Consider the following 16,397-nt stretch of genomic DNA (forward strand, 5'->3'; position numbering starts at 1 on the left):
TATATGATATTGATAGTTCAAATTAAGTTGAAATTTTCGGAAAAAAATGGAGAGAAATTTTCCCAACATTTTTTCCCAATAAAGCAGTAAAAAATACCTACATCACAGATGTTTCAGGATAAATTTGTTTTCTAGATGTATTGAATATATTTGAGGCAAAAAGGACCAAATTGAGAAAAAAGATGTACGACTTGCCTGATTCTTACACAGAATGGTATTTGATATTCAGTATTGAAAACTAGTAGGTGCCCATTTGTTTATTTTATCTGTATGTGACTGCCTGTGTAATTGTCTCATGGATGTTTCTCTCCCCCACATCTTATGTTGAAAACTAGTAGGTGTCCATTTGTTTATTTTATTTATATGTGACTGCCTGTGTGATTGTCTCATGGATGTTTCCATCCCCCACATCTCATGTTGAAGACTAGGTAGCTAGGTGGTGCCCTATTTTTTATTTTATTTATATTTGACTGCCTGCGTGGTTGTCTCATGGGATGCCCCCCCCCCAACACCCACATCTTTGTGTTGAAGACAAGGCAGTGCCCTTTTGTTTATTTTATCTGTACATGTATGTGACTGCTATGGTGGTTGTCTCAAGGATGTTTCTCCCACATCTTTGAGTTGTAGACAAGGCAATGGTCTTTCGTTCAATTTATTTGTATGTGACTGCCTTGTGGTCGTTACATGGATGTTCCCCCCCCCATCTTTGTTTAACAATAAGGTCCATGTTGAATTACCACATTAAGAGAGGTTTATATTACTTTTACAATGACTGACCTGTTTCTTGAGGTTATCTATACATGACACAGTTTTTAACACAGCTGTTTCTGCTTCTTGTGTCGATACCAAATCATTCTGATTCTGAAAAATGAAACAATTTAACCATAATTATTCTAATTATTCTAAGACAGGACAATCTTGGAAATTTTTAAAATGTTCATCAAAACAACCCTATTGCATGAAAAATAATCATGCATTTAATACCTTTACATAATTGGGAAACTTGTTAAAAACGTGTTCAAAACTTTTTCTTTTAAAAACATTATCTCCCCTTGAATTGCACACTTAATATTTTGAAAATGATATCATGAAGTTAATCTTCGATTCTTAAATTTTACACCACCAGCCAGAATAGTGCAAAAAAAAAATGAAAAAAAAAAAAAAACCCTTGTAGAAAAATTTCTGGCCACTGTGTTTTTTGGTCATGTCTCATCTTCTACTCAAAGAATGAATATTAAACATTTTCTGTGTATGTAGTACATTTTCTCAGTATGAAAAAATAATCTCAATTATGTGGTGCACATTAACCTGCAAAACCTTTATGTATAAGATATCTCTCAATCTCAAAGCAAAGTCATAATCAAGAACATTTAACATCAATACAAACCTGACTAGAAGATTTCTCAATGACACATTGTAGATCAATCCTGAGCTGGTCACATGACTGTATTATTTTCTCCCTGTTGTCATGTGACGTGTAGGCGGAGTCAGTAAAGTCCTGGGCAGTCTCTACAACACTATCCAAGGCACTGTGCAACTTCTCACATGTTTGAGCTGACATACCAGTGATCCTTGTGAACTCTACTGCTTCCTGTGATAAATTGAAAATTAAAACTGATTAACCCAGAAAAGTTAAATCAGTAATTCAAAAAGAAAATGAAAAGACGCTAACATCAATAAGTATTCAACATCACCACAGGGTCATAGATATTGCTGGAAGTATTTTTGGGTTATTGGCTAAAGAATAAATGAGGGGCAGACAATTCATTAAGAGGCATGTATAAAGCAACATTTTTCTGTGTCAATCCAACTGAAAAATTGGTTTATCAACAAATTTATGGATTCCACAGTGATATTAAAGAATATCAGCAATATCCAATGACAACATCAAACTGACTGTGAAGTTGCCACATATTAGGCTCACTGCGATAAACCTAATTAATCTTCAAAAATTGCCATTATTCTGTATGCATTTGACCAAAGCATTTCTTCTCTGTACTTCCATTTGATTGATTTTGCATTAATTTACAATGTACCATAAAAATCTCTGGAAAATATACATGTAAACTGAACAAACCTCCAAATCTTTCAAAGCTTTACTAGCGAGAGGATGGGCATTGTCAAGCCCTATTCCTGAGTCTCCACTGGTGATTGGTGAAGTGTGACCATTCATCTGACTAGAACCACCCTCAGTTACAATAAAATGGATCATATTCAATGCCTGTCTCATTTGCTTGAACACACAGTCCCTATTCCTTTTGGCTGATTCACAGTCAGGATGCCTTAAACAGGTCTAAAAAAAAAATTACAAACATATACACTCCTTTGAGTCATTTAGGTTTCCCACATGTACGATACCCAAACGCACGCTAAACGCCCACCAAATGCGCGATAAACAAATGCTTCTATTGTGTTTTTAAATGAACGCTCCTATAGTGTATTTAAGCGCACAATAACGAATGCTTGCTAGCATGTGTTTAAACGCATGATAGACGAACGCTCATATCGTGCGTTTAAATGCACAATAGACGAACGCTGAAAAATAATAATATTGACATATAATGAAGACAGAAAAAATAGAAAATAAAATTAATGAAATTACATTAATTAATAATAGCAAAAAATATAAAAATAATAGTTTAATCAAGGAAATAATCAAAGTATAAAAATAAACGAATGCTCTTATTGTGAATTTAAACAAACGCTTCTATCGTGCATTTATCGTGTGTATAAATGAATGGTCCTACCGTGCATTTAAACAAACGCTTCTATCGTGCATTTTTCGTGCGTATAAACGAATGCAAAACGATGTGTAAACGCACGATAAACAATACACAAACGCTTAAACGGGAAACGTGAACGTCGCAAGGAGTGTATGTAAATGGCAATTTTGTGAGTTCTTCCTGTATTTGTACATTTCAAGGTAATATAAACATATTAATTTTTCTGACTGTCAACTGATCATAGTTTTAATTTTACATGTTTTGTTTTAATTTCATTTCAAATAGAAATCTGAGTGGTGAATTTATGATAATAAGTGTTTTCTTAAAAAACTAAACGAAACAAAAAAGAAGATGATGTTAAATCTGGATATTTAATAATACAATCTATTACTTATTTAAAACAACAATGCATATTTATAAAATTATAATGCTGCTGAAAACATTCTATACAGGTAAATGTGCCACACATGAGAATCATATGGTTTGCATCATATGATTATCATATAAATCGAGCACCATATGATAATCATAATCGCATGATTATCATCTGATAATCATGTTTTTCACAAACATATGATTGTGATATGTTTTTAAGCCAAAATTACCATATGAGAATCATATGTTCAATATCATATGATTGTCATATTATTACCACATGAATATCATATGAATTGAGCACCATATGATTATCATATGTGGCACATTTGGGTGTGTATGAATTGTTTTTACTATTGAAAAAATGGGAAAAATCTTATGTATATATAAAGTCAAATAAAGTAATTTTAAGGTTCAGAATTGAAAATGTGGAAATCTGTGAATCAACAAAAAAAAATAGAATTCTGATTTTAAAGAACGACTTTTGTGTCCAGAAAAAGGAGGTAAACTCAACCAACCTTACAAGAGGGTAGCAACATGGAGGTTGACCTTTCTAGAATGGCTCTAGCTGCTCCCATCTGGGCTCTGTGCTTTTCACTTTTCAAATCCTGAAAAAAACGTGTTATAATAAGTACAAGAATGACATTTTATAAAGTTTGTTTATGATCTTGGTCAGTCATTATAAAAAAGATCATTATAAATATTTAAATATTAACTGTTTTCAAAAGAAAAATAAACATGAAAAATTTCTAGTTTTAAATACATTAGAAATATGGTACATGTAATAAACTGCTTGCATTGGTAGAATCTGTTTCTATTATTTTTTATATAAAATAAAACCTGTCTTAGTGACAATCTATATTCAGCAATGATCTGTCTTCAAAGACAAAGTGATTAAAATAGTCCTATGTAACACATTCAATGTTAACTTTTAAATCTTTTAAATAAGACTACCTGTTTTAAGGAGGTAGACCTAGTGTAAGGGACACAACTCTTAAAAATCATTGGAATTTTACATCAATCATATGTAAGCATCTAATTAACTTGGATTCATTTTAATCTGCTTCAAACATAAAGCTTGGGAGGCTTTGGTGAAATTGAATATAATACAAACATATCACTGATTAAGTGACTATCATTTTGCTTTCTCTTAGATGGACACTTAAACATGTTTGTCTGTATATCCTTCACTGACACTTTCAGTACTGAAAGCATTTTCTTTCAGACATTTTGAAGAATTCCAGCCAAAATATTGTGAAAAAGATAAAAATGTATCAATTAATCATTTATTGTGTTCAGCATGCTGCTACTTATCCTTAAACAGCACATGAGTTCAACCATGTTTTTTTGGTTAATGCTGCTTGTCTTTATCTTTTCCTATTGTTTGTCCTTGAGTCAGTTTATGTGTTTTTGAATGTGTCTTTGCCCATTTATTTCCCTTTTATGATACCCCCTTTTTATTGGCATTTCCATATTTTCACATCTATTAAAAGTTACACTGTAATACTTGATCTAGACTAGACTTACATTTTGTCTGTCTCCAGTTAAATGAGCCAATTCCACCATATCATTACCAAATTTACTGAAGTAGTTTACGAAGTCTGTAAATGAGGTCACTTTGTCAAGGTCATTCAGTGCATTCAGTACCTAAAACAGAAGTACACATCTCTATTCTCTGATGATTTTTCTTAGTAAGCTTTGTAATTTACACATAATTTTATATTTGCAGCTTTTCAATTAGCTAAAATGTGATATAATCTGAAGATTCATAAACTGATGAATTTATGTTGAGCATTTTAACACTGGTATCAATTTAATATAATGAAAAATAGAATGGATATGATGATTATGTCAAAGAGACAAAAACCCCACCGGGATGACAAATGTCAGCTCAGTACATGTATACACTAGTACATGTATATGTACTTGAACCTGTTTTAACCAAAACCCTTGATTTACCAGTGGTTTTGAAAATCTCAATGATGTACATCACATTTTACTTATTTTGTTTTTACCTTATCTTTAGAGACCAGTAGTTGTTTAACTATAACTTTGTCGGCCAGCAGAAGTACCCGTGTTATAGCAGATAGTAGTTGCCGAGCAGATCTCACCATGGCAGTTTTCTCCGTAAGCATCTTGCTCCCTTTGGTAGGGACTACCATCGTTAACCTTTGTATAGTTGATCCTGATAATATATTGTAGAAATAATACGATAAAATTAATTTGTTTGCAACTTCATGTCATTTTTATATTGTTCTGCCCTATACATACAACATGTACCTGTTAACCCTCCCACATTAGGGGGAGTCTCCCACAGAAAAAAATTAAGAATTTCCCACGTAAAAAAGTAAGATTTGTCGTAGGTTTTTGGTTGAAATTAATATATTTTCTGTGAATAATACATTTTTTTTTTAAATTTTTACATAAAAAATTTGCTTTTACATATACAATGTAAGCATCAGTGGAAGAGAATCTCCAACATGAACTTTTAAAAAGGTAAACAGGTATATAGATGTTTTCTATCTCAGGCTACTGGCTGTAATACCATAATATGGACATCTGTAAATGTATGATTTTAAATCAATTGTAACAGTGCCAATTAACAGGATATCATCAGTTATAAATGTTGTGGCAGAACATCTACTTGTGCTGTTTCCCTGACATAACTAATCAATCAAGCTGATTAGCTCTATTAATCAAACACTTATCAATTAAACCCTCAAAAGAGTTTGATCGGTGATTGATTACAAAATTTACTTGTTGTTTACCAGTTAGGAATAATTCAAGATGTCTGGCAAATATACTTCATGACCATTTTAATGCATTTTAATCATCAAAAGCAATCTACTACAAAGATTTGCTCAAATCAATCACTTATCAGTCAGATTTCAAACAGGAATTTCTAATCAAAACCATTGATCAAACTCTTTTGGGAGTTTGATCAACAAGTATCCAATTAACAAAGCTAATTAATCGATTGCCATTTGATATTTGACCGATAAGTGATTGATGATCAGTTTGATCAGTTAGTTTACGTCGGGTGTTTTATAAACCTTACAAAACAAACATACGATGTACACAAAGATCTGCCTACATTTGAAGTTTTTTTTTACATTAGTCATTAGCAATTTAAAAAAAAAATTGTCTATAATGTGCACAAATATAACTGAAACTTCAATATCGACAATTGTATAATGGCTTGTACTAAACTATTTTAGAATTTGCCATAAAACATTGTTTCAGTTCTCCATACAAATATTACCAGTATTTAATATACAATATTTGTGCATGTTTTTAATTTTGTATCAATAAAATGTAATACTTCAGCTTTAAGGTATTCAGGTACATTATTTTTGTACTTCCTCGAGTGATCAAAATGTCATGTACAAATCTTCGATATTGATTTATAACATGTATATTACAAACTACATGTATAAACCTAGAAATATATCTTTAGCACACCTTTACATATACTAGAAACATTCACCATTTTAGCTTGTTGGGCCAAAATGAAATTTAATTTAACGAGAAAAGATATGGTGTATTTGTCAAAGAGAGTAAAACCCCACTGGAATGAAAATGTCAGCCCAAGGCCACCACTAAGTTTGTTTCCCCTTTACCTACCTACTCATAAAAATTGGCCCCACCAAAATAATTTTATATCCAGTCTGACAAGATTTTTTGAATTTTCAAAGCAATGGTTTTTACAGAGTCATATGAACTGCAGGAAGTAAATTTTTATCCCCATCTCTATCTATCAAAGGCCTGGAGCTAGTGTAAGATAAGGGTAAACGAACATTATTTTAAGTGTGGCCTAAATTGTACAGTGAAACGTATCTAAACAGAACCTGACAGATTTGTTCAGTTAAGGCAGGTGCTTGGTTTACACAGATTTAAAAATTATTGAAATTTATATGAATGGATGGATTTCAGAAGATGTTGAGTTTACCCAGATTGCCGGGCTTTGGTTTATACAGGTTTCACAGTATTAGCAATTAAAACAAAAATCAAGTCATTTTAAGGAGGTAGACCTAAGGTAAGGGACATAACTCTTAAAATCAGTGATATGTTTGTATTATATTCAATTTCACCACAGCCTATCAAGCTTTCATTTGAAACGGAATGAAATCAATCCAAGTTACTTTAATGCTTACATGAGATTGATGTAAAATGCTGAATACAAATGTTCCAATGGTTTGTATGAGTTGCGTCCCTTACCTTAGGCGTACCTCCTTAATCCTTGGATTGATTTCTTTTAAAACTAAAATTTGGTAATACTTCATACATGTACATGTACTTTATTTGAAAACCAATGATTTTGACTAGTATACATTAAAATAATTTGCTTTGTGGTAAAATGTACATTCTGATGTATTTTAATGGAAAATCAAAATTTAAATCATCAATAAGTTTCAATAAAATGAGTAGGGCATTGGTAAATACATGTATGTCAAAGAGACAACAACCCCACTGGGATGAAAAATGTCAGGTTCAGGCCATGTATCTATTAATTTTCAGGACAAATTTGCTACTGTGAATGGGGGTATGCTACCTTTCACTAGAGGCAGTTACCTGCCTGATAGGTGAAAATAAATAGCCCTGACAACTGAGGGTGGTGGGCAGTTTACCGGGTATCCTTCATTTGCCTATCTGATAGGCAAAAGTACATAGCTCTGACATTACCTGCCATTCTTGCTTCTTCACAAGCTTCACACATATCCTCTGATATTTCAAGGTTCTCGGTTGCTATGGTCTGTCCAACAGATACGAACTTCTCCACTGCCAATGCTACCCCCTGCCCAACTCTGATCAGGGATCGACTTGTCTTCTCAGTAAATTTGGCTTTCTCTTTGTGATTTACAAGTGTTGTAATCTGAAATAAAAGCACAAGTCATTGTACATGTAGCAAGTTTTGCTATTTTGTACAGATTCTGTATATTTCCAGGTACATGTATTTGATATCTTGGTTTTGAAACAAATTTAAGTGTTTCGCTAATAAAAAAAACAAAAAAACATTGATTTCACAGGTTCTACTTTTTGCTCTTATTCATTGATCTCAAAAATACATGTAGCAAAATTATACACACTGTGACCAATATCAGGGAATTCCCAAAACTCAGAGTTGATAAAGTGGAGTTGCCTTTGTGAGGTTTCCACAAGTTTAATCCTTAATTTAAATCATCTCCCTTTCAAGTCTTCCAAAAATAAATCCATTCCTTTGTACATGTCTTCAAATGGTACTTAACTTTCTAGTTAAATTTCATCAAAATCCTTTGAGTAGATTAAGAAATAAGTAAACAGACCAACAGGATAATTCTTATATACATATATACCCCAAAAAACAAATACTTTATAATATTCCTGTCTATCATTTTCATACAATGCACATAACATCAACTTTTTAATTTTGAAGGCTCTTCACTGAATGACAATTGAATTTTACAAATGCAGTGAATTCAAGCCTTTATCCATGAATGAATTTTGTCTGTTTTGAGGAATCAAAATGGGGCTAGCAAAGCCGACACTTACAAAATTCATTTCTTATTCATTTTTCAGAAACAGTTACAGACCATATAATTAACTGCTCTTAATTATTTGGATGTTGCACTTTAAAGATGAAAATTATATAGATTGTATTATTGTACTTAAGAATTGGCAATAATAAAAATTTTGTCTATTGAAAAATAACATAAATTTTCCATGTGCATATTTTGTTTATTGCACTTCACTTTTATTATTGCCAATTCTTCTAAATTAATTTTAAAACATATTTTTATCTTTAAACACAAGAAAAGTAGCTCTGAGTTTAACTGAATAGGGGTGTGTCAATATTTTTTTATCTATTCAGATATAACAAAATTATTTTAACCAATAAGATTACAGTATTTACATTGTATCTCTAATTTATACATGTTATATGTGTATAAAATTGGCATTTGCAAGAGTTAATGTTCTATTTAATACATGCTGATTTAAGAGTGAGAAGAATGTTATTTTTTTAATCCAAAATAGATAAAAGATTACATGTACATGTATATAGTTACATAAATATATGGCATAGATACAAAAATAGATCAAAGAGGCATTGTACAGTGATTTTCCAACCCTTACTTGGGGGCTGAATTTGGGCCCCATTCCCAAAGTGAAATAGGCTCTAAATTTCACAAATTTCAAAAGAGAAATTTCCAATTGTGATTTATAACATTTTATGAAGATTTGTATATGAATAACAAGGAGATTTGTACGATAAATCCTCTCTTCACTCAACTGAATCAAATTTTTCATCCAGAGGTCAAATTTGTCATCCAGAGGTTACCTCGTTGACTTCAAAACAATGGAAACTATAATGGTCTTTAAAAAGGATTATAAATTTACTGTATTAAAATCCTTGCCCTCATATTTATATGTATTATTTCCCAAAGTTGTTGTTTTCATGATCATTTCCCAATTGCATGGGTCCTGAGCTCCTGCCCAAAACTAAAAGGAAAATCACTGTCTTTGTTTGGTGGGTTGTTGAACCTTGAGTCCCCTCTATAATTCGCAGTGTAAGAATTTTATATGGTTTGTTTTGTAATTAGATTGATTCATGTACATGTATGATTGGTGAATTGTACTTGTCTACCCCTTCAGTGGAATCAACAAATCACTAGGTGTTTATTTTTAGATTAGCATCAATAGTCTGGTATGCGGTAATTATTTCCTCTGTGTTATATTGCTTAGTGGAGTATGGCAAAATAAATATAATATTAATGATAAGAAAATAACCTTATTTACTCAGCAAATTTGATTTTGTTTTCACCAATTATCTCCTCTTAGAGAAATTAAAACTACCGTTACTTGATTGTCAGCTACATGTAATGAGAGTTGACGTACACGGTACATATACATGTATATAATTTCAAATCTGGGATACGAAAAATTAATCCCTGCTTGATTCACAAAAGTCTTTAGAGATTTTTTTTCTAAATCTTTGATCTGACCTCAACAGCTATCATTATTGCTTTCTCCCTCGTCTACAAAAAGAAGTAGAAAGATCTGTGATCAAAGTTCACTAATGAATCCCCAAACCTTATAAGAAACAATCATGAATGAAGGAGACTTTCTATCTGATGCAGGACTCGTATTTTTAAGGGTTGAATCCGGGGGACACTCAGAGACAGTCCAGGAAATACATGTATGGAAACCCTAAAGTAATTCAGACGGGAAAACAAAATTGAAAGTGTGCAATAGCAACATATGATGAAAAAAATATGAAAGTCTCAACAGATTGCATGTAAGGGTTTCAGAGGAGTTGCAGATTAGAATTGGAAATATGATCACTATTTTCTTGTCACTTTATAAAAAAAAACATACAATATGGGATATTTATATTTTCAAAAAATATTTAAATAATCTTTGACACTATTTACATTCATAGGATTAATATTCTCAAAATGTGGTTAAAACCAACATGACCTTTGATTTTCACACCAGGGTGATTTTATATAACCACTAAACTGTATAAAAACAAGCTGTAACAATTATGTGTTTAACCTTTATATGTAATAAGAACTAATGGTATGACCTTTGACCCTTATCTTTTATCAATACAACTTATCTTTTAGCTTTAAATTTCTTTACTAGGTAAATCTAGACATCCATAAGTCATTGTGACACTTGAAAGAAAAACACTTCTTTAAGTGTTTGACACCTTTTACTTACTAAATTACAAGTTACAATATATAATGTAATTGGACAATTGTGAGATTGTATTCAAGTTCAAACAGTGAGTCGAGTTGAGATAATATCATGTCCTGTGAAATATACACTGGTCTTGATGTCAGTGATGGTGACCTAAAAATTGATGAATTACTATAATTACTTAATGGATGGCTCAAAAAATGACTTTAATTGATAATCATCAAGGGTAAAGATTTCATGGTTGAATGAGCTGACATGTTAAGGTAACCTCTGAGAGAGCACTTAAAACTGGGCATATATACTAAGCTTAAGCTTGAAAGTCAAAATTTAAATGTGCCTGCCAAATTTCTCAAAATATTTGTCAAAAATCTACATTGTATATAATCAACATGTACATGTATGTAAAGTTAATTTTTTTTAAATTATTGCATCCGACTTGTAACTGCAAAAATGTACTACTAACCAGACATCAACAATTATACATGTACATGTATTAAGTATCATGACTGTGACATTGCACAAAACTTAGAGCTTCAGCCTACATTTTGTTCATGTACGAAAAACTATACATGTACAATGTACATGATTTTAAATGTCAGAATATGAACAATTTCCGAACAATACATTGTACATATGTATGTATTTCAATAATTTGTTTGAAAGAGTAATCAAGGGAACCAAGGTTATAGCGGTAATCAAAAGAATGTAATCCAGGGACAAAGACCAGACATGGAAAACAGACATACACAACAAAGAACATAAAGTAACTAAAATCATACATACAAAGTAACAAAAGCAAATGAGCAACTTGGACTCCACTAAAAACTGGGAGCATGGACCAGGTGCACCGGTAGGGTAAGCGTCCTCTGCTTTTCTAGAAACACCTGCCGAGTTGCTCATAAAAAGTCAAGTCCGGGGTAGACAAACGAGGAAAGGAAAACTATGACCCGTTGAATACATCAGTTTTCATGGTGCTGATGGATACATCATAACGATCCACGAGTTCATGATGACGACCATAAAACTTCTGTAGTGATGACTTCAATCTTGTAGCAACATAACCCTATTCCAGAAGCCTATTTGTTAGAGTTCTAGATTGAAGGTTTGAGCCTGGGATAATATCAGATAATCTATAGATGAATCTATATATACTGTAGCTTTATAATCTTACATATTGCATAATTCTATTCTCCTTCTACCAAAGTAATACATTTACATGAATCATTTCATACAAGTATGAAATATAGCTTCAGTCAACTAAATAAAAGAGCATTCACATCAATATATTGTAAAAAATTCCCAGTTTTTGATATCTCTCCAATTTTGTACATTGTATATGTAGCTTTAGTCATCATCATGAGAACTCAATATCAGACTACATTTTACAGTATCTAAGTACAGTTTGTATCATAGAACATTGAAACTATAAAATGTGCATGTATATGTATGTATATCTAATTGAGTGAATTTTGCATTGGTTCCAGGGAACATGCACCAGAAATGATTCAATCATAGAGCTCTATAAAAAATACACCTGCACAGTGCTTTACTAAACTTTCTTATTACACATACATTTTATGACTATTTTTGGCTCAAGCATTGTTAAAGTCTAGATTGTATCCCCAAAACTCAAGGTAAAATATTTTTACAATATAAAATAATTTCCCTACCTATAGTTGTGTACAAAAAATGTACATCGTACCTATCATATCAGGGATTGAATTTCAGAATTTTTTCCACTAGCTAAATTAATTTCACTTGCTTAATTTAAGTGTTTTGGGTTATTTCTGGACTTAACCTATATTACATTTGTACGTGCAGATTCCACTAGCAAATATGCCAGTGGAAATAATTTCTACTAGCAAAATTGAATTTCAACTTGCATTTGGCAAGTATTTCCCCCTAAATTCGATCACTGCATATTTATTTTCATGCTGGTCAACAAAAAAAAAAACAAAAAACAGATAATTCTTTTTTTTGGCCTTACAACCCCCTTTGAAGGTGCAATGTATCTAACACATGCAAATTTAAGCTAATATTTCCAAGATTAGAACAGAAGGACTATCAACAGCAGCTCAATTAAATCAGACATGATAAATGTGATAAAGTTTATCACCAAATTATACAATCTATAACTTCATATTACATGATCTATAACACTGTATTACTCCTATACCAAGAATTGTTTTACAAACCTAATCCAGGTGCTTAACTATTACATAATGGTGAATGATATAAATTATATGTATCACTAACTACTAAAGTAAAATATGAACAGATGTGATAAGGCCTTAAAAAAAATTTTGTGTTTCCAGCAACCTGACCGACCCTAATTTTGAAGGATATGTTACCAGAAACACAGATTTTTTTTTCTAGTTCTTTCCAATTTTTTTTCTGAAGCAGACACTAAACTGAAACCAAATTCATTGAAAACAAAAACAAAAGGACATTAAAGTGATGGAAAAATTGTGAAAGGGACAAAGTGTCAATTAAATCTTCATCTCCCTAAGCCCCTATGGCATTTGGAAGAAAATAATGTTGTTCTTCAAAACTCTTTCTTTTTTAATTTAACTCAGTATCACAGCCAGACTACATGTACATTGTATATTAAAGTGGTGTAGAGCCTGCCAGTCTTCATTTTGATGTGCTCCTCCATGTCCTTCAGAAGGACATAAAATGTATTTATACATTTCTGTTGGTTTTCAGACACAGCTACATGTAGTCCAATTTATGGGATGCAGTATGCTTATCCAACTTTCTTTTGATGTGCCCTCCAGCCTTCAAGACTGGGAGCAGGTGCACCGGTAGGGTAAGCATCCTCTGCTTTTCTAGAAACACCTGCCGAGTTGCTCATAAAAAGTCAGGTCTGGGGTAGACAAACGAGGAAGGGAAAACTATGACACTTTGAATAAATCAGTGAGTTGCATACACCATAACTATACAAAACTTCAAAACGGCACAGTTTTTAATGGAGTCCAGATTACACATTTACTTCTGCTTTGTTTGTACATGTACATGTTATATTTTAGTTGTTGTACAATGTATGGGTTTATTTTCCTTGCCCAGTCTTTATCCTTGGAATACATTGAATATTCTTTTGATTTCCAGTCCAATCATGGTTCTCTTGATTACTCTTTCAATATGTACATACACCACACATGTGCAGTGTAAATGCCAGTAAAAATACCACAACAGAAAAGACACAGAAAACAATCATACATCTACACTGATAACATTGTTTGACACGTTAGAACAAACCATTATCAGACATTTCATATCGTCATAGTTTTCCTTTCCTCGTTTGTCTACTCCGGACTTACAACTACACGTGTCCAGAGAAGCCAGAATAATACAATTGTCACTTAACAACTATTTTGAACAAAGCTGATCATGATCAGAAATAATCTCCATTTGGCCAAGGCACCTACAGCATGGTGGGTAAGGAAATGTCAAGTAAAAGAATATGTTATTGGAAATGAAATCAAATCTTAAAAGAAAATACATGTATTCTCTAAAAAGAAATTCATGAAATTGACAAGAAAGAAGGTACAACAGATGACATGATCAAAATTCCTGAACTTTAATAACAGTGACCGAATTTAAAGGGAAATACTTGCTAAATGCAAGCTGAAATTCAATTTTGCCGCTAAGTAGAAATTATTTCCACTTGCTAAAATTTGATATTGGAATTCTAAATGTCATGTAGGTAAAGTCCATAAATAGCCCAAAAAACTTCTAATTGAGTGAGTGTAACTTTTCAGTAGTTGCTAAATTAACTGGTGGAAAAAATGCTAAAATTCAATCCCTGACTATAATGTATTGTCAGCAAACTTAAGTTAATCGTGAATTTGATTTCAGATTAAAGTGAAATCAAATTCCTGTTCCATGAATTTGTTCATATTTTGACCATATGGTTAATAGGTCCCCATATTAGGGGTATCTGAATAATCATATAGTGAGCTACATTTATGCTTTGTGTTTTACAAGGATTTGACCACAAACTATAATTCTTACTTTTTACTGTATTAAATGACTTATTACTACATATACATGTACATTGTATGTACAATGTACATATTTTTATCAGTGTCTAGATTAAGTGATTCAGTAAGTCATACATGTACAAATGTACTTTAAATCTTTTTTTAGTATTTCATTACAATAAGTGAATCTTTACATTTTTTGTATAAGTACATGTATTTACATGTATTATTTTGAATCTGAGACATCTCTGATTTTAAGGTTTCAAGATTTGAAATACACGTAAATGAATGAAATTTTTTGCATGATTGAAGAAACATTGTTTTGCTTAAATTTTTCAACCTATTCTCATTTTCTTTACATGTACATTGTATGTACTAGAAAATTTATATACATAAATTCAGTATTAGAGGGGGCTCTGTGCTTTTTATCCCATTTAAGTGTATTATCAATTGTTTCTAAAATATTTATATACACAATTTCTTAAGGTACGCAACTTATTTTACAGCCTAACTACATGTGTATCACATTAACAGTCCTTCTTTTACACATACAAATGTAAACTGGACATAATTAACTTATAACTCATAAGCAATGCACTCTTTGGCACTTTTACATGCACATGTACATATTTAAGTAAAACACAGCAATTTAAGTAAAACACAGCAGTGATAATTGACATGTACATGAATTTTTACTTAAATTTATATTAAAGTTCCATTTTGATACATCAATGTACTCAACAAGTTTCTTATCCAGCTTTAGTCAAATGTAAAATACATGTATTTAGTGCTTGAAAGTTTCAGATTACTAAAACAAGGTGACAATGTTTGCTATATGTATATTGTATTACAGTTTTCTCATAATTTGGGGGACACAAGCATGACACAAAATAAAACTATGGTTGTACATTACAGATCCAATGCTATCATTACTACAATCATAACTTGTGTATTTACATGTTTTTAGGTTTCTATACAGATATGTCAGCATTCCTGTACATGTATGTCTTTTAAACATGTATGATGTTTTTGTATGCTTACATGTACATGTATATGTAGTAAGTATAAAATCTCCTAAGAACTTATATTAGTTGTTACATGTACCTGTAAACCTGACCATGATAATTTTTTACTAATACTAGGCAGTCAATATCAGTGGCTTATTTACATGACACCTGTACAAATATAATGATGTCACTACTACAAAAACAGTATTATTATAACATTTGCAATTCAATTGTTATTTAAAGTCCGTGCTATTTTTGTCCGATATATCATTCATTTTGTACACACATTCACTGAATCATTCATAATTGAACATGTCATTTTGATTTCAGGTGTATGATTAAAACTGGACATCATACTTGCACTAATCTAATTAAACTGATTTCCTCTGAAAATTACCTGTGTAACTAATGGAATCAGCGTCTGTTCGATAGATTTAGTCCTTATTTCCAACGATAAGCGGGCTTCATTTCTCATCATAGCCATCTTTCCAGCTTCCAAGCTGGGTCAAAGGTAAAATCGCTTGAATCAATGAAAAACATAACTTAATGAGCTGGGATCAACATAATTTTATCAGACACTAGATTTTTCTCCTAAATAAATAATTCAAAATACTTTTTGAATGGTTAGT

The 16,397-nt window shown here is 31.6% G+C and overlaps 1 protein-coding gene across 2 annotated transcripts in view; it reads right to left on the reverse strand.

Moving 5' to 3' along the window:
• LOC148600127 (alpha-catulin-like) overlaps positions 1–16,303 on the reverse strand; it is a 59,226-nt gene extending 42,923 nt beyond the window's left edge. For both annotated transcript variants that reach the window (XM_088559167.1, XM_088559166.1), the window contains exons 1-8: positions 16,166–16,303; positions 7,782–7,971; positions 5,114–5,283; positions 4,626–4,745; positions 3,617–3,706; positions 2,078–2,293; positions 1,388–1,591; positions 778–861 (exon numbers count right to left, since the gene is read on the reverse strand). In XM_088559167.1, coding sequence (XP_088415293.1) covers positions 778–861; positions 1,388–1,591; positions 2,078–2,293; positions 3,617–3,706; positions 4,626–4,745; positions 5,114–5,283; positions 7,782–7,971; positions 16,166–16,252 — 1,161 coding nt within the window. In that variant the 5' untranslated portion in view covers positions 16,253–16,303. The remainder of the gene's footprint in view (positions 1–777; positions 862–1,387; positions 1,592–2,077; positions 2,294–3,616; positions 3,707–4,625; positions 4,746–5,113; positions 5,284–7,781; positions 7,972–16,165) is intronic.
• Positions 16,304–16,397: the final 94 nt, after the last annotated feature.

Source organism: Perna viridis, chromosome 13, assembly GCF_037379345.1.
Source record: "Perna viridis isolate PV_CMFRI_1.1 ecotype Kerala chromosome 13, ASM3737934v1, whole genome shotgun sequence".
Taxonomy (NCBI): domain Eukaryota; kingdom Metazoa; phylum Mollusca; class Bivalvia; order Mytilida; family Mytilidae; genus Perna; species Perna viridis.